Source organism: Festucalex cinctus, chromosome 1 (assembly GCF_051991245.1).
Source record: "Festucalex cinctus isolate MCC-2025b chromosome 1, RoL_Fcin_1.0, whole genome shotgun sequence".
Lineage (NCBI taxonomy): Eukaryota > Metazoa > Chordata > Actinopteri > Syngnathiformes > Syngnathidae > Festucalex > Festucalex cinctus.
In genome coordinates, this window is record NC_135411.1 from 6,149,595 (window position 1) to 6,171,167 (window position 21,573).

Consider the following 21,573-nt stretch of genomic DNA (forward strand, 5'->3'; position numbering starts at 1 on the left):
TCAAACTGTAGAACATTACGTAATGCAATTATGACGTCGCTGACGTCACTCTTGTCGAGCGTCAGGATAGTCGATGGGCGGGAGGGCCGCAGTGCACACAAAACTTTCGTCCATTGTTTTGTTTTGTTTTGTTTTTAAATGCTGCATTAATTAAAATATATTAATTATTTGGAGTTAGGAACCACAAACGAAATTTAAATAAAGAGGGGGGGAGAATACAAAATTGTAAACTGTAACAAATAAATAAAAGGCATGCGATGTCTGTAGTCATAAATAACTGAATAAATAATTCATGCCTGCACAAAATTCACTGATGTGTTTCAACAAACTGTTTTCAAACTATGACACCTGCTGATATAATCTCTGCAAACCTGACCAGCATGTGTCATGATTCCTGCGCTGTAAAACTGTCAACACTTGATAATGATACATTTGGCTATTTCAGGTGTACACATGCATTATTACTCCATTAGCATCCATTTTCTGTATCGGGTATTCTGGGTAATTCCTAAAGACGCCAAACAGATGCTAGTGAAAATGCCACGCCTTATGCGGAAGTGACGTACCGCTGCCTCGGCACATACGGATGCCACTCAAATGTTTTGACGCCTCTCGGTTTAAGTTAGCTTAGTTTAGCTCGCGAGCCGCTAACAAGAAGCACACGACGCCTCGTCAAGCAAAGATCAAAAGCGGATTTGTTTTGGGGTTTTCGTGTGGAAATGTGTACAAGAAGGATACCAAAGTACGCGGAGGAACTTTTTGGACTAAAAGAAGAGCACGAGAAACAATGCGGAAGTGACGTACCGCTGCCTCGGCACATACGGATGCCACTCAAATGTTTTGACGCTTCTCGGTTTAAGTTAGCTTAGTTTAGCTCGCTAGCCGCTAACAAGAAGCGAACGACGCGTCGTCAAGCAAAGATCAAAAGCGGATTTGTTTTGGGGTTTTCGTGTGAAAATGTGTGCAAGAAGGACACCAAAGTCCGCGGAGGAACTTTTTGGACTAAAAGAAGAGCACGAGAAACATCTTGAGCGGTTGGACGATGTTTGTGAGGAGGTTCGGGGATTGCCACACACAGCAGGTTTGTATATTTCTCTACTACTTTCAAGCATTAAAAAAAAAAAAGTTCATATTTGTATTTTAGTGCAATCCTCATGGGGTCAAGTGAAAATACATTTCAAGATTTTTTTGGCTCTGTTCCTTGTTTTGTTTTGTTCACTGAAAACAAAAGAATAATAATAATGTCAAAAATAATTTGAAAAGACTAATATAGAGTCGGTCTGGCTGAGTGGTTCGTAGTGTTGTTCCGATACCGTTTTTTGGCCCCCCGATACCGATACACAGCTATGCAGTATCGTCCGATACCGATACCATACCGATACGTGAGTATTTTTTTTCCTCAAAATGAAAAAGCTGTCCTCCTATTGGTTCAGAACATTCAAGGGCCAATAGGATATCTTACATCGGCATGCAGTGAACATGTCACATATCAGTGAATGTCGAGCACCAGCAAGACACAAGATGCTGCATTCAAAATCCTATATTAGCGTTGGAATTAATGGTATCGGCATGTTACTTGTGAGTAGTCACTGATACCGATACCACTGTTTTAATGCAGTATCGGCACCTCTGCCGATACCAGTATCGGTATCGGAACAACACTAGTGGTTAGCACATCCGCCTCCCGGTACTGTGGACGCAAAATGGAGTCCAGGCTCCGGCCTTTTTGGGTGGAGTTTGCATGTTCTCCCCGTGCCCGCGTGGGTCTTCTGCGGGTACTCCGGTCTCCTCCCACATTCCAAAGACATGCGTGGCAGGTTAATTGGGTGCTCCGAATTGTCCCTAGGTGTGCTTGTGAGGGTGTCTGTGCCCTGCGATTGGCTAGCAACCGGTCCAGGGTGTCCCCCGCCTACTGCCCATAGCCAGCTGAGATAGGGTCCAGCACCCCCCTTTTTGAGGAGCAAGCGGTTAAGAAAATTGACGGGTGGATGGACAATATAGTCTTTTTAAAGTACCGTATTTTCCGTACAATAAGGCGCACCTAAGAGCCTTCATTTTTTTTCAAAAGCTGAACATTTTTTTTTTTTGACATTTTGGTGGTCAATATGATATCTAGGAAATGTTTTGTGTTGGTGGGGTGACTTGTGTGGAGTGGCTGCAAATTTGAGAAAATAAAAATTACGTTATTTTGTGAACAACTAACCACCTTGACAGCGTATCCACTAATAAAAACAGACACGGGAAGTTTGGTTCCTGTCGACAGTTCATTGTAAAGTCGACTTTTTTTTTTTTTTTGTCTAAAGTTTAACTGCTAATTTTAGTGATATATATATATATATATATATATATATATATATATATATATATTTATTTATTTATTTATTTATTTATTTATTTATTTATTCTGCAAATCAATGGAATGGATGAAAGCGGCTTAACAGGGAATGAAATAACGTTTACAGTCAGGCTCTTGGGGCTGCTCGGGTTGTATGATGATCCACCAGAGGGCGCTGTGGGACAGACATGAGTCCAATGACGGATGTCTGTGGAGTTCTGTTATATTATATACATATATACATTGGACATCCGTCCACACACGGTGGCCTTCTGAGGCTGAGATTTCAGTTTTGTTTTTGTTGTTTTTTTTTGTTTGTTTTTTTACATGTAAGTTTATATTATTGGATGCCAGATCACAAATGCATTTACTTAGAACATAAAAAGTGCAATTCAGATTCGATTTTCAATGCAAATATACAAGTTGAGCAATTCGACTCTCTCTCTCTGTCTCTTTTTATCTCTTTATCTCTCTCTCTCTCTCTCTCTCTCGGGTGTGTTGTGCAAAAAGAAAAGGTGGGGCCATACACTACCCCCCCCCCCCCACACACACACACACACACACGCTTGATCTCAGTTGTCTTCTACACACGCCGTAGTAGTGTAGAGTGCCAGAATGTGTGTGTGTGTGTGTGTGTGGGATTAAACGATTCGAGAGTTCAGCACCTTTTGTCGTATTAACGCTTCCTTGTTGACAAGACACAAGAAAGACTGCGAGGAAACGACGCGCACCAGCAACTATTTACATTAACTCCGCGTTTCCTATCCACCACAAGACTATACCGGACGCTTTTCTGTAAGAAGGAATATTTGCTGCTTTTTGAGGGCAAAACAAAACCGAAACCTATTTTTTTAATTTTTTTTTGGTCTTTTTTTTTTTTTTTTTTTTTTTTTTTTTTTTTGGTACGATACTTCAGACAGGAAGTAACAACGACACACATCACCTTTTGGCGCGCGACTAGCTATTGTGATTGTTTTCTTCATTTTTAAACGACTTTTAAGTCGTCATTTAACGCCTTTTTTTTTCACCGACTACCGAAATGTGATTAGCATCGGTGGTTTTGATGATTAAAGTAAAACAGGTGTCCGTGGACTATTTTCTCCAGTGGTGTTCGAGGCGTGTCGAATCGCAGGTGAGTAATTTGTTATTGACTGTTCACATGTTTGGATTAATGCGCGATCCTTGTCTGGAAAGTAAATCGGGGGCGGGACGCTTTTTTTTTAAATTTTATTTTTTATTTTTTATATTGAGGGCGTGTTCAGGTGAGCGATTAACGTCTAATGTTGACTCCACAATGGATTAATGCGCCCTCCTTGTGTATTTTTGACTGTGGGTCAATCTGACAATCGTTTAAGCTCACTATTAATAGTGGTGTGCGATACTGTAAACGTTGGTATCGGTCCGGTACCAAGTCAATACACGCCCGGTATCACCGATACCAAAATCGATACTTTTTTTAAATTTTTAATTATAGTATTTAATTTTTTTTTTTCAGATTAAGGTCGCTATATCATTGAATTGCTTATTCACAATCAAATTTCAACCTTTAAGTGTTTTTGTGTTGTTTTCTTTTTAAACAAAGGACAAAATTAGAACAAAGTTTATTGATGAATAGATATTTTATCAATCCACCCCCCCCCCCCCCCATTCCAACCATAACAAAATATTTTTTCGAACGTTCATAAACAAAGTGATCACAGGAAGGAAAATTTAAACAAATACTTTATCATCAAACTGTAAATACAAAAATAAGAAATTCTACCTTCAACACTTTGTTTAATAAAGATGTTAAAGATTATCATGCAAAAAAAATAAATCATTTTTTAAGTACAATACCTAATGTGCTCATGCAAAAATATGAGATGGTGAGTCAGGTGATGGAACATGATGGAAACACGCTACTGTTATCTACTAGCTACTACCTGTTATCTGTTTGCCCAAACTGCAGCAGTGCATAAAAGAGCCAAACTGACACTAAACTACTAGATCGATATTTTGGTGACAGTATGGATCCGATATCGATATTGATTTGGTATCGATAATATCGACATTTGGGTCGATCCACCCACCACTATTCACTATAGTATTTAAATAGTGTGTAGCCACAGGGATCCAGTTAAACTTAATTGGTCCAAAAAATGTTAATTTACTACAAATAATCCAATATTCATCTATCAGTGTCTGACATTTAATGACAGGCTGAACAATTAAATGCTGTGTAGTAGTTAGAGCTAATTTGCTCATCCACCTGTTGCCATTCATTCAAACAGACCAAAAGTTTTGTGTTCAAATTCAGCTAACCGGTTCCCAGATTTCACACAAATTGCCACCAAATCTTCCTCATTTCAGTAGAGCCACATATTCTCATATTCCCGTTGGTAAAAAAATACGTGCCTTGGCCCAATAAAAGTTGGAAACACTGAATAGCAACTATTAGCCTTTGGCACATGTATTATCCCTTTTGGTTAGCCAGTGCAAGTTATCGCTTCTCAAAACTGCATTTTGCAGTTCCTGATCAACTGCTTCTTAAAGTGGATTGAGGAGGAACTTACACAAATAAATAACTTTTCCTTTTTAATTAAATCTTAGCAAGTCACAGTACCCCATCAATGGTGAGTTAGTTTAAGAAAAGACCAGTGGGCTACTCATGTTGTCCTTGGGGCTAACTAGTACCTGCAGACACTTTTTTTTTTCTTCCTTATAAGGACAACGCACATTACAAAGTCATTTGTGTTTGCATTATATGTGGTCTTAATCACTCCCTCTTTTCTCTCTCTCTCTCTCTCTCTCTCTCTCTCTCTCTGTGTGTGTGTATCAATAAATAAATAAATAAATACAAGTAAAAACTGAATTAAAAAAAAAACGTTCCAAAAATAAATATAGAAATATCAATCAATTAATACAAATGCTCTGCTCTCACATTTATTTAGTTCCTGTTGCAGATGCTCTGTCTGGACGAAATGTTGTGGTCCTTTTATTTACATTATATATATTTTTTTTAATTTTCAGATTTATTTATTTATTCATTTACAGTGTTCACACGCTATAATGTGGTTCACTTTTTGCGGTCTCTCTGTAATGCGATTTTTTTTTTGGTGCAATTCTGCATATTATTATTATTATTATTATTTTACAGTAATGTACCGACCTATTTTATAAAAATTTGAGTTTGAACATTGAGAATGTTTCAACGAAAGAGAAATGTGAGGAAAAAGTAAATGCCTCAATGAGAAAAGTGTAAAACTTGTGTGGTGAGTTTTTTATTTTTTTGTAACATTTATAGTAAATGTAAAACATAAAGCTAGCTACTTCACAGATTTCATTTGTTGCCGGTATTTTTTTTTTTTTTGGAACCTAATCCCAGCGGGAAACGATCGAACACTGTATTTATTTTTTAATTTTGACAGTTTTTGGTCCTCTATCCTCTGATGCCCCGGGCGACATTTTGAGTTACGATGTGAAAGTCAAGGTGCGGCGTGCGCGTGCGTGTGTGTGTTCTCAACGGCTGACTTTGGCCTCAGGCCGAAAAAATGTGAACTTCCTTATCAGGACTGCATTCTCCGACATGTCGCGGCTCATCAGCTCTCGACGCCAGCGCGCGCCCACTTCAGCACTTTGTCTTAAAACCAGTCAGGAAAACAACGGCAAGAAAATGAGCCCGGGCTTGCGCATGCAACTCAAAATGGTGCTGGAATTGAAAGAGTACGGAGCCCCTAAGGTGACATGGTAGAAAAACAAAACAAACTTTGCGTACCCTCGCAAAACATTTTGCGTTCCCTCGCAAAACAACGCAAAGTTGTTTTTTTCGCTTACTACGTCACCTTAGCTGCGCCGTAAACACTTCCAGGTCATCTTCCATGTGAACAAAAGCGACGAGGATGGAACGTTTGTAAACATGAAACAAAACAGTGGGAAAGCTTTCCCAACTAGGATGGAGCATGTATTTTTCCACTGCTTTGTTTACACGTCGATTTTGGTCACATGGAAGATGACCCGGAAGTGTTTACGGCGCAGCGCAGGTGACATGGTAGGCGAAAAACAACAACTTTGCGTTCCCTCGCAAAACAACTTTGCGGACAAAGTTGAAAGAATTATCTTTTAAAATAATTCATAGATGTTATCCATGCAAAGTTTTTCTCCAGCGGATGAAGAAAAATATTAACACCGACTGCTCTTTTTGTGAAAATTCTCCTGAGGATCTATTTCATTTGTTTTGGGATTGCCCGTTTTCCAAAACATTTTGGAAAGATATTTATAATTCTGTTTTCATTATTGTAGAACCACAACGTTCTCATTGTTTTGAAAATATACTGGTTGGTTCAATAGTTATCCATCTAGATCTCAAGACGCTTTTCATATAATTAATTTTGTTCTCATATTGGCAAAATGGCACATACACAAATGTCGATACATTAAGCAGAGACCTAGTTTTTTCATGTTCGAAAATGAAGTCAAACAATATATTAACTCATTCACTGCCAATGACAACTATAGACGTCAAAATCCAAGCAAACAGCCAGTGTTAATTCTGCAAAAAAAAATTAAAATTTTAATTAAAAAAAATACATAAATAATTTAGTTTTAGTTATAGTCTTCTGACTAAATTTAATTAAAGCCTTAGTCATAACTCAGTCACCAGATTGTAATTTAGTTTTAATCCAATTTTAGTCAACAAAAATAAAGAGCAATTTTAGTCGACTAAAATTGACTTTGGAGGCCGAGTCCCAGTATGTGGTCTCAGTAAGACCAAGACCGATCACAAAAACGTCAACGCCCGTGTTGTAGGGTAACAGGAATCCGTTCTGCGCACGAAGGTAGCACTTAGCAATGAAATTGTTGTCATCGTTGTTATTAATAACAACAATGATTAATAACTATGAATGAAAACAATGAATAACTAAAACTAAGTTCAAATTTCTTGTCAAAATTTGCACTGGCTGTTTGCTTGTTTTTTTGATGTCTATAGTCGTCATTGGCAGTGAATGAGTTAAGTCTATTGGTCATTCCACAAATAAGCAAGCAAGCAAATCCCTATATTTATGTGAATTGTACAATTTATTTTTGTAGAAGTTTATTTTCATATGTATTTGTCTCCCCCTGGCTGTTGTGTTTTGTATTATTGTTCCTTCAATAAATAAAAAAAAAAAAACAACTTTGCGGAACGCAATCTTTGCGTTCCCTCGCAATCTTTGCGAGGGAACGCAAAGTTTTTTGTGAGGGCACGTAATCCTTGCGAGGGAACACAAAGTTGTTTTTTTTTCTTCTACCATATGTCACCTTAGGGGCTCCGTAAAAGAGCGCCGTTCAGGAAACCACGGTTGCAAAAAGCGACGATGCAAACACGCCTCGTGCGTGTCTTCCGAGCCTTTGCTCGATGTGTATGTGCGTGTGAATCGCTGTTGGTTTTTTGCAGGGGAGCTGAAGTCGACGCCCCCCCGCTGAACGCTTTTCACTGCCCCCCGCATTAACATCACTATAGCGCATGACAGAATGACTGCCGCGCTTTCCCGGCTCCTTTTTACTCGAGATCGTTTTTCAAGCTCCGCGAGACAAGAATTTGACGCCTGTACAACTTTTTTTTTTGTCTTTCAGCCTTCCGTGCGTGTCATCCATCTCGCCATGGGCCGCCTGCCGAGCGGCACCGCCGGAGGGGCCCTTCGCTCGGTGCGTCTGTCGGCGCTTCGCAGATGACGCGAGTGGTTGCCTGCGCTACGACTGAAATCGCCCGCAGCAGCACACAAAAGAAGCCATGCGGCCCCCCATCAGCGTGCTTTGGTTCCTCCCTCTGGCCTTGATGCTGGAGGACGACTCGACCTTGGACTGCGTCCCTCGCAGATATGTGCCCTATCACAGTGAGTGTTGCTGCTTTGTGCAGCCTCCAAAATCGAATGAAAATCATAAATCCAAAAAAAATACGACGGTGCCTCGACTTAAAGGGGAAGTCAAGCTTCACTCATTTGCTCCCAAAAACGTATAAATACGTTCTACAGTCAAACCTGGGTTTTCGAACATAATCCGTTCCGGAAGGCTGTTCTAAAAGCGATTTGTTCGAAATCCGAAACAATTTTTCCCATTAGAATTAATGTCAATAATTTTAATCCGTTCCAAGTCTAAAAAAAACTTTTTCCAAGTTTTTTTTTCTTTCTATTTTACACCATAAACTGCACTGTATACTGTTTACCATAAATAGAAAAGGGTAGAAATAGACACTGTTTTATTTAGATATCTAAATTGATGAAAAAAACAAACAAAAACAAAATGCAAACATTTCTTTTTTTAAATTCAATAGTTCTGCGCACTACTTTCCTCTTTTCTTCACCATCTTTACCAATTGCACTTGCTTTCTTTGGACCCATGATTAGGGGCTAATACACGATGCAAAACTTAAAAAAAAAAAAAGTCAGATTTGCGTAAATTACAATGAACGGGTCTGCTCCGAACGAACTTTGAACACGAATGTGCTACGGAGGAAGCATCCTGGGCATTCGAGTTAGCTCGGCTCCCGAGTGAGTCGCGTTCAGGTACGCTCGGCTTTTTTCAGTTTGGTTGAGAGACGAATTTTTGTACAAGTTCTGAGACATAAAATTCTCAAATTTTCTGGTTGAATACCGATTTGGTTGAGAACAGAAGCGTTCGAAAACCGAGGTTTGACTGTAGTTTAAATGTTTGAAGTGACCCAAAGATGTATTTATTTATTTATTTATGTATTCATTTTTTTTATTCATTTATTTATTTATTTATTTTATTTATTTATTTATGCTAGAGCATACAGAAGGCTTTGATGCCGCCTCTCAACTGCATCGAACGGGTGAAAAAATGGGAGTAATAACTAGGGATGTAACGATATCCAAACATCACGATACGGTATTATCACGATATGAAGGTCACGATACGATAATTATCACGATATTAGGGGGGGAATCTGGCGATATTTAAGAAAAGGTCACAATATTGTAAAAAAAAAAAAAAAAAAAAGCAAAATATTGTGGAGAGGTTGGCGATATTAAAAAAAAGGTCACAATATTGTAAAAAAAAAAAAAAAAGAGTTCATACTAAAAAAAAAAAAAAAAAGCACAATATTGTGGAGAGGTTGGCGATATTAAAAAAAAAAGGTCACAATATTGTAAAAAAAAAAAAGCACAATATTGTGGAGAGGTTGGCGATATTAAAAAAAAGGTCACAATATTGTAAAAAAAAAAGAGCTCATACTAAAAAAAAAAGAAAAGAAAGCACAATATTGTGGAGAGGTTGGCGATATTAAAAAAAAAAAAAAAAAAAAGGTCACAATGTTGTAACAAAAAAAAAAAGCACAATATTGTGCTTTTGTACATAACAGCAATGCATATAAACCACCTACAATTTCTGATAACAATATTGAGGGACTTACTTGCTAATGCAAGTACACATTGATCGCTTCACAAGCAAATTAGGTTCCCTTACATGCGACAATTAGCAATTAGCATCCTCCTTCACCGGATTCCAAACGACAACTCCAACTTTTGCGTGCATATTTTTGTTTTGATTCAACTTGAGACTCGACTCGGGCTGTTCCACTCAAACAACATGCTTGAGTTGACCCCACCCCCGTCCATCTGTCCCTTTTGTGTGTCAGGCAGCGACTCTCGCCTCTTTCGCGAGGAGGGCGTGTCCAACTACAGCGTCATGCTGTTGCGCGAGGACACCGGTATGCTGCTGCTGGGCGCCAGGGAGGCGCTCTTCGCGCTTGACCTCCACGACATCTCCAAGGAACACGCCTCGGTAAGAATGACCGGGTCAGCGAAGGCCTCCTCTGCCCTCGCAAACATCGCTCGTTTGTTGTTTGAAAACCCGCCACATAAATCCTCAATGATTTACGATTTTATGGCGCAATAAAGCTTTCCAGGGTTGGGGGGGGTGTGGCTTTGTATCAACACATGACGTTTAGCGTCAGTTATTCATATACTGACTCCTTGTTGGAATGGAACAGAAGTGGGACAAATAATGTCGGCCTGTACACTGGGGATGTAACGAAATCCAAACATCATGATATGATATTGTCACAATGTGAAGGTCACCGTATGATGATTATCACGATATTGTGGGGAGGTTGGCGATACAAAAAAAGGTCACAATAGTGTAAAAAAACAAAAAAAAATGGTCATACTAAGAAAAAAAACACAATATTGAGCTTTTGTACAATACAACAATGAAAAATATTATAAATATTCTATATAAAAATATATAAATTAGAGCTGTCAAATGATTTTTTTTTTAAACAGATTAATCACATCGTTACATCCATACACTTTATTGAAGCCTCGGGTGCCCCTTGATAATTTTTTTCTGTAAGTCCAAATAATTCTTTAAAAAAAATGCTGGTACACATAAAATATGTAAATGGCGAAAACAATCCAGGGAGAAAAAAAAGGAACAGTATATTTTATTTTTAATATTGAGGGGAAAATTGCAAATGTGCAAGGTGTCAAACTACAGTATATGCATTGACTGCAGTTTTAAGTTGTATATCACCATTCTTCTTTTTTCTTTTTTTTTTTTACTAAAACTAGACGAATAAAATTATTGGACTAAAATAAAGACTAAAATGCTAGATTTATAGTCAACTAAAACTGGACTAAATAAAAACAGGATGTGGTTGACTAACTGTGATTAAAAACTAACAACCGTGATTGAAACTGAACTAAAACTGAGACTAAATTTAAAAATGGCGGCTAAAATGAACACTACTGTCGACTGAAGATAACTTCAATGTCGCTCAGGTAACAACCAATCACAGCGCAGCTTCAGAAAACTGGTGTGCTGTTGATTGGTTGTTGCCTGAGCTCTGTGATGTCATCTTCAAGCGACAGCAAGTGGCAAAATGGCCGCCATATGAGATTGATTAAAAATGGCTGGGTTTTGCTTCATAAGCCATATTCCCACAAATGGAATATTAATCGGAATGTCATGTTTAGACTAGTGAGGTCACATATAACATATTGTCAAGAAATGTTTTTTTTTTTTTTTTTTTGTCAAAATGTAAAAAGTAAGGAAAACTGTGTTTTACTTTAAAAACAGCATCTTGTGCCGTTTGGAGCAAATTGAAATTAGCAATTCAAAATGTGTCCCGGTTATGACATAAAAGTAAAAAAAAAAAAAAAAAAAAAAAAAAAGGGTGACATTATGAATATTTCACAGGTGAAATGGGAGGTGACGCAACAGCAGAAGATTGACTGTCACAACAAAGGGAGAGATCTTGAAGTGAGTTTACAATATTTTTTGGGTTATTTTCAAACGTTGAACAAACACACGTGTTGCTTTTTTTTTTTTTTCTTCCCAAAACAGACCGAGTGCAAGAACTATATCAAGATCCTGCACAAGATGGCGGACAACAGGACGTACGTGTGCGGAACCAACGCGTTTGATCCCGAGTGCGACTTCTTGGTGAGAGACCGCTTCACGTTCTTAACGTTCTCGTCTTTCCTGCAAAAAAAAAAAAAAAAAAAAAGTCAGGAAAATAAATGTTGCAATGATCTTTGGTAGTCCTACGAAAATGGCAAACTGACTCGGGAGATGAGGGGTGAAGATGGGAAAACGAAATGTCCGTTTAATCCCTCCCAAAGACATGCCTCCATCATGGTTGGTGAGTAGATCGTCGATAGTCGTCGATACAGAAATTTCATAATAATTCACAAAATGGCGTTGAAATGACAAAGTTGTACTGTACTGTAACAAATGAGTTTGATATTGAGTTGTGTTGAGGTTATTTTTCTGCCACTAGATGGCACAATTGTATCTATAAGACATTGGTGACACCTCAGTGCATTCTTATTTTCATATTAAAAGCTATCTAATCCTTAACATGAAGTAACTTGTGAAATTCGGCACATTTTTAAAGTTGTAAAATTTGTAAGTTGTAAAAAAGTTGTAAGTTGTAAAAAAGTTGTAAAAAAAAAACAGGCATTGTTGTATACAAAGTGCTGTACATAAACATCAGTTTTGCAGTAAACAAGAACAAAGTAAACATTTTGAAGTGCGAATACAGTTTTTTTTGTTTTACAAGTAAATACATTATACATCAGTAAATAAATAATATATATATAATATAATAAAAATATGTTTGATATGTCTGTTTATTACCCTCGCCTACTGCCTGAAGCCAGCTGGGATGGGCTCCAGCACCCCCCTCGACCCTTGGGAGGAGCAAGCGATTAAGAAAATGGATGGATGGATCTCTGTTTATTATTATATTTTTGACAGTTCTAAATGTACGAATATAAAGCATTGTGACCGGATGTATCAAATGTGATACAAATCAAAAGTCATATGTGGAAGGTGCTAAAAACAAAACAAAAACACACATAAATTGTTTGTTCAAAATGACCAATAATTACTATATTTATACAAAGAATCCAAATCATATATTTCACGGTTCAGGCTTTATAGTGTTTTTAAAGGAACTTCAAATGAACTCGACGTGAACGCAGTAATTTTGACACCCACGTGTTGTTGTACACGACTGTAAATGTAAGTATGTGTGCGTTTTTGGCAGACGACAGCTTGTACTCGGCCACGACAATGAACTTCCTGGGCTCGGAACTGGTCTTGATACGCAGCTCTCCTCCCATTCGCACCGAGATTAAAACCTCCTGGCTCAATGGTGACGTGCGCTTGATCTTTTGGATGCTATTTAAAAATTTTTTTTGAAAGGAATCAGAAGCTGACAAGTTGTATTGTTGTTGCTCTCCTCTTCCATATCAGAGCCCAACTTTGTCTCCCTGGCTCAGATGCCACAAAGCGAGCAGGGCGGCAACGACGACGACGACGACGACAAGGTCTACCTGTTTTTCAGCGAGACGGCGGTCGAGTACGACTGCTACAAGAAACCGGTGGTGGTTTCCCGTGTCGCCCGCGTCTGCAAGGTGAACAAAGCAAAACGAAACTTCCTTGTTCGCATTTCATCGCAACACTTTCACAACTTTGTAGCGCAACGTGGTTTCTTCACGTTTCCTGTACTTGGTTTCCCCATTGCTTGAAATTCTGAGAACGACTTGATTTTTTTTTTTTTTTTCCTCTAGAGTGATGATTCATTAAAGGCGCAGTCTGCCGGTTTCATTCAGGAAAATGCACTTTTTAAATACAGGATTTAAAAACAAACTAATTCTCAATTTACAGATCTGGGCTTTTCTTAACGTGTGGGGGTGATTTTGTCCCACACCCCCAGCCTGTATTTTGCCATTTTGTGTTTGTTTTGTAAACAGCGGGACGTTTCTGTGGAAAGACAGTGTTTACACCCCTCCAGCCAATCGCAGAGCGGGGGGGGTGGCGTGTCGTGTTGCAAACGGGGCCGGGCGAACGTGTCGGCTGCCGCGTCACTCCCGCGGCAATTTGAAAGCACGCACAGATTTTTTTATGTATTTATTTTTTTCACTCACTCACAGAAGCTTACATGTGTGAATGAGTGAGTGAAAAAAAAAATCCATTTTAGATTTGATTTTAGATTTGATTCACTTCAGCTCAATCCGATATTGATTAATTATGGAAACTTAATTCTTGTTAAATATCAAGGACATTAAAAAAACAAAAACAAAAAAAAAAAAAACTCCACAAACATTACATTTTGCAGGGACAGTGACTGGTTACATTTTTACTTTATTTATTTATTTGTTCATAAAAAGTAACATGTTACACAAACGTTGACGTCAGCGTGGATGAGATGAACATGTTTTCACAATTCAAATTCAATAATTGTAAATATAAATTAAAACACTTCTGAATTGTCATAAAGTGCAATAAATCAGTTTTATAAATCTTAAGAAAATACTTTTCAATTTGTGTGAACAGTAAATTAAAAAAAAACAAAAAACACTAAGATACAAAAAAATGGCCTTTAAAATTCTATTTTCTTGTTAATTTATGGGGGGAAAAAAGACATTAAAATAATCGATTCATGCTTTTAAGAATCTATCACGCTCGGAAAAAAAATCAATTTGATATTGATTATTATTATTTATTTTTTATTTTTTATTTATTTTATTTTATTTTTTAAACCCAACCCAAGTAGTTATTTACTTTTGCAGAATGTGGTCATACAAGATTGAATGATGCTGCTAGTAGGCGTGGCTCTATTTTTGTCCAAATGAGGCTTGTCAGCTTTTGTTTCAACTCTTCAGTTTTACAAAACAAAATTAAAAATGAATTAAAAAAAAAAAGTGTTGTCAGATCTGACCTTTTTTTTGTTTTCCTCTCTCCCAGCAATGACTTTTCTTTTGCAATTTGGATAAATAAATAAAAAGCATTTTAGCAACAATTTGCCTACATACCTTTGGTATTTTTCCTTGTTTTTTTTTTTCCATAACAGAAAAAAAAAGAAAAAAATTTAAGAGCTGTAATCTGGCGCGAATGTTGACTCTTTTTTTGTTTGTTTGTTTGTTTGTTTTCCCAGGGTGACCTGGGAGGTCGGAGGACCTTGCAGAAAAAGTGGACGTCCTTCCTGAAAGCCAGGCTGGAATGTCCCGTCGCGGGCTCGCAGCTGCCCAACATCATCCAGAATACGTATCGCTGGTGTGACCCCCACAAGCACTGGAGTCAATGTTTATTCTACGCCGTCTTTACACCACAGTCGTAAGTTGTTTTGTTTTTGTTTTTTAGTGTTTTGGTTCAGTCTGTATTCGTTGGAAAGCTCATCTTTTTTTTTTGTGTGTGTATTTTTGCTTCAGCGACACGTCCGACGTGTCTGCGGTGTGCGCGTACAGCATATCGGAAATCGACCGAGTGTTTGCCGAGGGCCAGTTCAAGACGCTGGTCCAGGTGGAAACCTCCTTCATTTGGGTGGCGTATAGCGGGGAGGTCCCTGACCCTCGACCCGGAACTGTGAGTGCATACAAATCTGTGATTTAAAAAAAAATAAATAAATTGATCCTTCAAAGGATACTTTACCGCAACTTTATTTATTTGTTTCCCCCCTCAGTGTGAAACTCAATCTCTGAACCTCCCCGACCAAACCCTTAACTTCATCAAAGACAACCCGCTGATGGATGACATCATTCAGCCGATCGGCGCCAAGCCTTTGCTGGAGAGAAGGGGGGCCACCTTTACGTGCATTGTTGTCGACCAAGTGGAGGCCGCCGACGGCCGCAAGTACCATGTAATGTTCATAGGCACGGGTGCGTACACGACAAACTTCATTTGACATGAACAAATGATATTACTCAGAATAAAGTTGCATTTATATGAGTAAAATAATGAGAATACAATCGTAATACAGAATTGTTGAATTTTAATAAAATTGTTTCAAGTGGTAACACACCATTGAATTAACTTTTACTGCCACACGTTATTAAAAAAAACAACAACAACCCCCAATGCCAGCGGATTTCGAGCATTTTAACTCATTTTTCGAAGCAAACAGAATATTGTGTTATTTTGCTACATAAACAACATGGGTACCACATGAAAGATCGCGTCCCATTCTTTCATTAGGAAAAAAAAGTATGTTTCTACCTTATTCCGTTCTTTAGTAATCACTATTTGAAAATGGGTCTTTTGAGTGACATTGAGCGAAAATTGAAAAGAAAAAGATACATTTTCTCCACAACAGTGACTTTGACACTAATATTTTTTGTTTAGTGACGCTCTGTCAAATTAGGTTTAATGTTACAAAGGCTTTGATGATTCACGTCAGCCTTGAAAATGTTCTATTTCATCAGATTGCGTCATGCTTCATTGTAATTCGCAGCTCTAGTTAGGGCCCGAGCAGCTACCGCTGCCATCTGCTGGCCGTAGTTAGAAGGTGTTTTTGATTGCACAACTCATTGACCCGGCTGCGCTGCACTTGGACGTTGCACTGACCACTGATATATTAAAAAAGTAGACGACGTCACTTAACGTTTATGGCGGCAGATATCGTGATTTTTGGCGGTTAAAGAGTTAAGTTAATCCAAAGTGAATATATTAAATCAGCAACCCCCTTCGCTCCTTGGACTGATTTTGCAAGGCCCACAGAATATTGTGTTCTCTTGAAATAAAAACATGGAACCTACCAAAAGAAAGATTAGATCTCTTCTTCATCAGGAAAAAAAATAGTATATTTCTATCCGTTTCCGTTATGCAGCAATTAGCAGTTGAATATCGCTAAGCGTCATCATCGTTCACAAATCTGTTTAGAATTGTGGGAAAATCAGCTTGTTTTCAACATGGCCCTGGTTGACCTCTTATACTCTGCTGACACCTGCTGGCTGTTTGGGTAATTACTACTATTGCTTCACCCGCTCTCTGCAGTTCAGAGGCTGCATCCAAAGCCAAAAACATTAAAAGAAAAAAATAAAATCCTATAAATACGTCTTTGGGACATGTGGAGCATTTCAAATAGAACGTATTTATACGTTTTTGGGAGCAAATGAGGTAAGACACTTTGGATTAACTCTGCAAGTAAAATTAAAAGGGTAAAATTGACATGTTTAACTTCTAGAGCTCGATTATGTCACTTCCTGTTTTCTGCTAGCATAGCAAAGCAGTAGCCTGATGCAGCTCGACTTCACGCAAGTTGCAGATACTAAAGTGAAGCTAATTAAGTGAAAAGGGGTTTGCATTTGTTATTTAACTCTTTGACTGCCAAACGTTATCCAAAAAGCAGTGCCAGCTGATTTCGAGCATTTTCAATCATCTTTCAACGACTGTATAAACATAAAAAAAAAAAAAAGTATGTTTCTACCTTATTCCGTTCTTTAGTAATCATCATTTGAAAATAGGTAATTTGAGTGACATAAGCGAAAATAGAAAGAAAAAAAAAAAGAAGTTTTTTGTGAAGATACATTTTTTGCACACCAGTGACTTTGACATGAATATTTTTTTGTTGAGCGACACTCTATGAATTAGATTTAAAGTCACAAAGACTTTGATCATTCACGTCATCGTTGAAAACGTTCTCGCTCATCAGATTCGTCGTGTTTCATTGGAATTTGATTGAAAATTTATATACAACGCTGCCATCTGCTGGCCACAGTTAGTGGCTGTTTTGGGACTTAACAACCCCAAAGACAAGGCAGCGCTGAACAAGTCGTCGCACTGCCCATTGAAGGGAAAAAACAAAACAAAAACAAAAAAAATGTAGTAAACGTCAATTACCGTTTATGGCAGCATTCATTAGGATTTTAGCATACGTCATTAAACGTATTTGGCGATCAAAGCGTTAACTACAAGTTACTAAATAATTACTAGGAATACTACTACTAGTAATACTGATTCTACTACTATTACTAGTAATTAATAGTTAATTACTTTGTAATTTTCACAGAATTTATCTTTTCATTTCCTTCATTAGCATTCAGCTATTAGCATTCGGGCTTTCAGCATTCCCACGCAATTTCTTCAGAAATTGCACTTAGTCTAGTCTATCAAGTCATAGCAAAATATGCCGTATCATTGAAGTGTTTTTTGTTTTGTTTTGTTTTTTCCTGTGTGGCCTTAATATTTTCCCAATTATTTTCCAGAGGATGGTACCCTCCTGAAAGCGGTAAACTACGACGGCGAGATGTTCATCATCGAGCAAGTTCAGCTCTTCCCATCTGCCGAGGCGATCAAGGTCCTGATGTTTTCCGGCGTCACGGTAATATACATCTTTTTTTTTTTTTTTTTTTTTTTTTTTTTTTTTTTTTGGGGGGTGCTTATCGCGTGCTGCACGACAGCCGACACGCATTCGTCCCAATCCCGTGCTCGCCGATCGACGTTCACAGGGGCAGCTGTACGCCGGTTCAGACTACGGAGCGGTGCAGGTACCTCGAGCCGCCTGCGGGAGGTCCTCGTCCTGCATGGACTGTGTTCTGACCAGAGATCCCTACTGTGGTTGGGACACGCATGCTGGGAGTTGCGTCGCCCTTTCCAGTACGCACAGGTAAGTGCACGTTTTGTCTTCATGTGAAGAGCATCATGACGGTTGGCCACGACACAAACAGAGTGAAATCGTTCTGATCTGTTTGTAGGCAACTCATTCAGAGTGTGAGTGATGGAAACGCTTCCCTCTGCCCAACAGCTGGTGAGTTGGTGCACGATAATATTGGGACACCGGGAAGGACAGTTTTTTTTTTGTTTTTTTTTCCTTTTTTATTTGAGTGACAAGTAGTGCTGGGTATTGCCGCCAACTTCACGGTACGATACGTATCGCGATACATATGTATCCCAATACATTAGTACCCTCTCTGACCCTCCAACATCCTGGTCACTACCTCTTTCAAGTTATTCCCTCAGGTAGGCGCTATCAAGCTATGCACACCAAAACCAGCCCCGGTAATGATGCGCGACAATTTTGGCCTGGAATGAAAACTTGTGAAAGTCATTTTGTTCATCAGTCAATCAAACTTTATGTATATAGCACCTTTCACACCTTTCATATATTAACTCTTTGACTGCCAAAAAAAAACAAAACAAGGGTGCCAGCCGATTTGGAGCATTTTCACTCATCTTTCAAAGCAAACTGAATATTGTGCAGTATGACGACATAAATAGAATATGAAAGATTGGATTCCATTCTTTCATGAGAAAAAAAAAGTATGTTTCTACCTTATTCCGTTCTTTAGTAATCACCATTTGAAATTAGGTCGTTTGAGTGACATAAGCGAAAAAACAAAAATATTACGAGAAAACCAAACTTTTTGTGAAAAGATACATTTTTGTGACGTTGACACGAATATTTTGTGTTTAGTGACAAGGCAGCGCTGCACAAGACGTTGCGCTGCCCATTGAGAGAAAAAACAAAACAAAACAAAAAAAATAAACGGAAATTAACGTTTTTGGCGGCATTCATTAGGATTTTAGAATACGTCATTAAACGTTTTTGGCGGTCAAAGAGTTAAAGTGCAACTCAAAGTGCTTAACAATGAAAACATCCATAATACAATTAAAAATAATAATAATAAATGTTGGGGGCACAGCGAAACCATGTGAGGAAAGGCACGTTTTCTCTGTGCCCCGCCATGTTTTTTTTCCCCACTGTAAACACTTTACCTAAAACGTTTTTGTTTATTTTCAGACCCCGTGCATGTCGCGAGCCGCTCGTTCCTGCCCGGCGGGAGCGTGAAACTCGTCTGCCCTTCGCCGTCCAAGCTGGCGACGACCAAGTGGGAGCACGACGGCGGCCGCGTGGCCTCTTCGCCTCGCCATCAGATCCTGCCGGACGGGCTCCTCATCCTCAACGCCTCGGACTCGGACGCCGGCCGCTACCGCTGCCTGTCGCTGGAGCGCTCCAAAGCCGCCGAGTACTCGGCTGCCGTCGCCGAGTACCAGCTCGGCGTGAAGGGCGAGCCCCGCTTACCTCAGGCTCAGAGGGACGGCCCCTCTGCCGTCGGACTGCAGGTGGTCGTCGGGCTTCTGGTGGTTTGTCTCGTGGCGCTTTTGGCCTGGAATTTTTACAAAGGTCACCTACCTCTGCCCTGGAACTGCAGCAGGAAGAAGCGAGGGAAATCTTACGAGTCCAATGGCCAAGAGGATCCGGGTCCACTCTGAGCCAAGAGCGAGAACGGCAAGCGTTAACAAAATCCACGCAGGACTGAGGGCAGCTTCGGTTCTTTCGGGGAAGGCGACGCCCCCCCACAATCAACTTCCTGTCTGCAGTCTCAAATTTGAAAGTCAACCTTAAACATTTCTTGACAATAATATGTCACATGTCACCTCACCCGTCCAGACATGAAATTCTGATAAATATTACATTTGCGGAAATATGAGCGATGCCGCAAAATCCATCCGTTTTTATCCGTCTCGGGGGCGGCCATTTTGCCACTTGATGACATCACAGTTGCGCAGGCAACGACCAATCACAGCTCACCTGTGTTCTGAAGCTGAGCTTTGATAGGGTGTTACCTGAGACCCGAGCAACTGTGATGTCATTTTCACTCGACAGCAAGTGGTAAAATGGCCGCCTTCTGATATTGATAAAAACGGCTGGATTTTGCTGCTTAACTCATATTCCACTAACACAATATTAACTCATTCACTCGCCATACTTATTTTTCCTGATGAAAGAAGAGACTCTACTCTTTCTTTTGGTAGGTTCCATGTTTTTATAGCAATAGAAATATTCTATTCTATTCTATGAGCATTGCAAAATTAGTCAAAATCCAGTAAAACCGCCGGGAGCGAACGGGATTGCGAAATGTGAAAATGGCTGCCAGTGAATGAGTTAATATTTCTTTTTGAGAGCTTTACGATGAGCTCAAACGATGACAACGTTGATATTTTTTTATGTGCACAAATCTTTATTCATGATTACATAATTTCTTCCTTTTTTTTGTTAAATATTTTTATTTCCATATAATTCGAGACCACATAAATACAAAGAGAGAACTTCCAAAGTTAAAAAAAAATAATAAAAAATCTGAATGATAGCACAGCACCCTTGTTTTTTTTGTTTGTTTGTTTTTTCCAATCAGAAATGCTTAGCTGAAAAAATATTTCACAGGGGGTACGACACCAAAAAAAGCGGCGAGAACCACCGTCATATAGAAACATATTATTGTCAAGAATAGTTTTTTTTTTTGGGTTGACTTCCCTTTTGTGTGTAAATATGATTTTTTTTTTTTTTTTTTTTTTAAGAGCCAAATGTTGAGCGGTTTCAGCAAAGGAGACTGTCAAAGCTGGATGAAATTGCTTCTTTCTTTTTACATATTGTGGAAATTATGGACTTTTTGCATACTAATAGGCGGGTCATTTGATTTTCTGCCCCCCCCATTAAGTGTGGGGAAAAAAACGCAAAACAATAAGTTACCCATTAATAAAGGCATACTTGACTTATTGAACAATTTTCAGCAGTGAAAAGATATTTTGTCCAGAATGAATTTGATATTATTTTTCATGTACAGTACAGTTAATACTTTTTAAAGTAATTTTTCTACTTGCTGTCGACTGATGATGACATCACCTGTGCTGATTAAGTAGGTAACGGCCAATCATGGCTCACCTGTTTTCTGAGTTTGTATCAGTAACCAGAGCCATGATTGGTCGTTACCTACTTAATCAGCACAGGTGATGTCATCATCAGTCGACAGCAAGTAGAAAAAATACTTTTTAAAAGGTACTTAACTTTTTACTGCTGAAAACGGCTCAATAAGTCAAGTATCCCTTTAAGCAGTGTAATTCGGCGGCTGGGTGATTAAGTGCACGAGAGAAAATCCGATTGATGCCGTCTTAACGCTTGCCGGGTTTTTTTTATTCTCAATCTTCAGTCTTGAGGCTGAAACAAATAAATAGCACCCATCCACCGTGTATGTTTC

At 38.8% G+C, this 21,573-nt stretch overlaps 1 protein-coding gene across 2 annotated transcripts; it reads left to right on the forward strand.

Moving 5' to 3' along the window:
- Positions 1-580: 580 nt before the first annotated feature.
- LOC144013789 (semaphorin-4E-like) lies at positions 581-21,239 on the forward strand. 2 transcript variants are annotated; one of them, XM_077513002.1, is made up of 15 exons: positions 581-1,081; positions 7,928-8,187; positions 9,948-10,093; positions 11,510-11,572; positions 11,657-11,755; positions 11,855-11,954; positions 12,864-12,971; positions 13,073-13,233; positions 14,757-14,935; positions 15,031-15,184; positions 15,282-15,477; positions 17,803-17,918; positions 18,046-18,203; positions 18,292-18,344; positions 19,338-21,239. In XM_077513002.1, the coding sequence occupies exons 2-15, from the start codon at positions 8,085-8,087 to the stop codon at positions 19,808-19,810; spliced, it is 2,109 nt and encodes a 702-aa protein (XP_077369128.1). In that variant the 5' UTR covers positions 581-1,081; positions 7,928-8,084; the 3' UTR covers positions 19,811-21,239. The 2 variants fall into 2 exon arrangements, with proteins under 2 accessions (XP_077369128.1, XP_077369118.1); XM_077512992.1 differs by lacking the exon at positions 581-1,081 and adding an exon at positions 3,233-3,467.
- The last annotated feature ends 334 nt before the right edge of the window (positions 21,240-21,573 follow it).

Bases quoted from the DNA above. Each gene is read 5' to 3' on its own strand.
- LOC144013789 (XM_077513002.1), top strand. From the start codon at position 8,085: ATGCGGCCCCCCATCAGCGTGCTTTGGTTCCTCCCTCTGGCCTTGATG. The intron at 8,188-9,947 runs GTGAGTGTTGCT...TTTGTGTGTCAG, and splicing joins CAGATATGTGCCCTATCACA to GCAGCGACTCTCGCCTCTTT. The intron at 17,919-18,045 runs GTAATATACATC...CGACGTTCACAG, and splicing joins TGATGTTTTCCGGCGTCACG to GGGCAGCTGTACGCCGGTTC.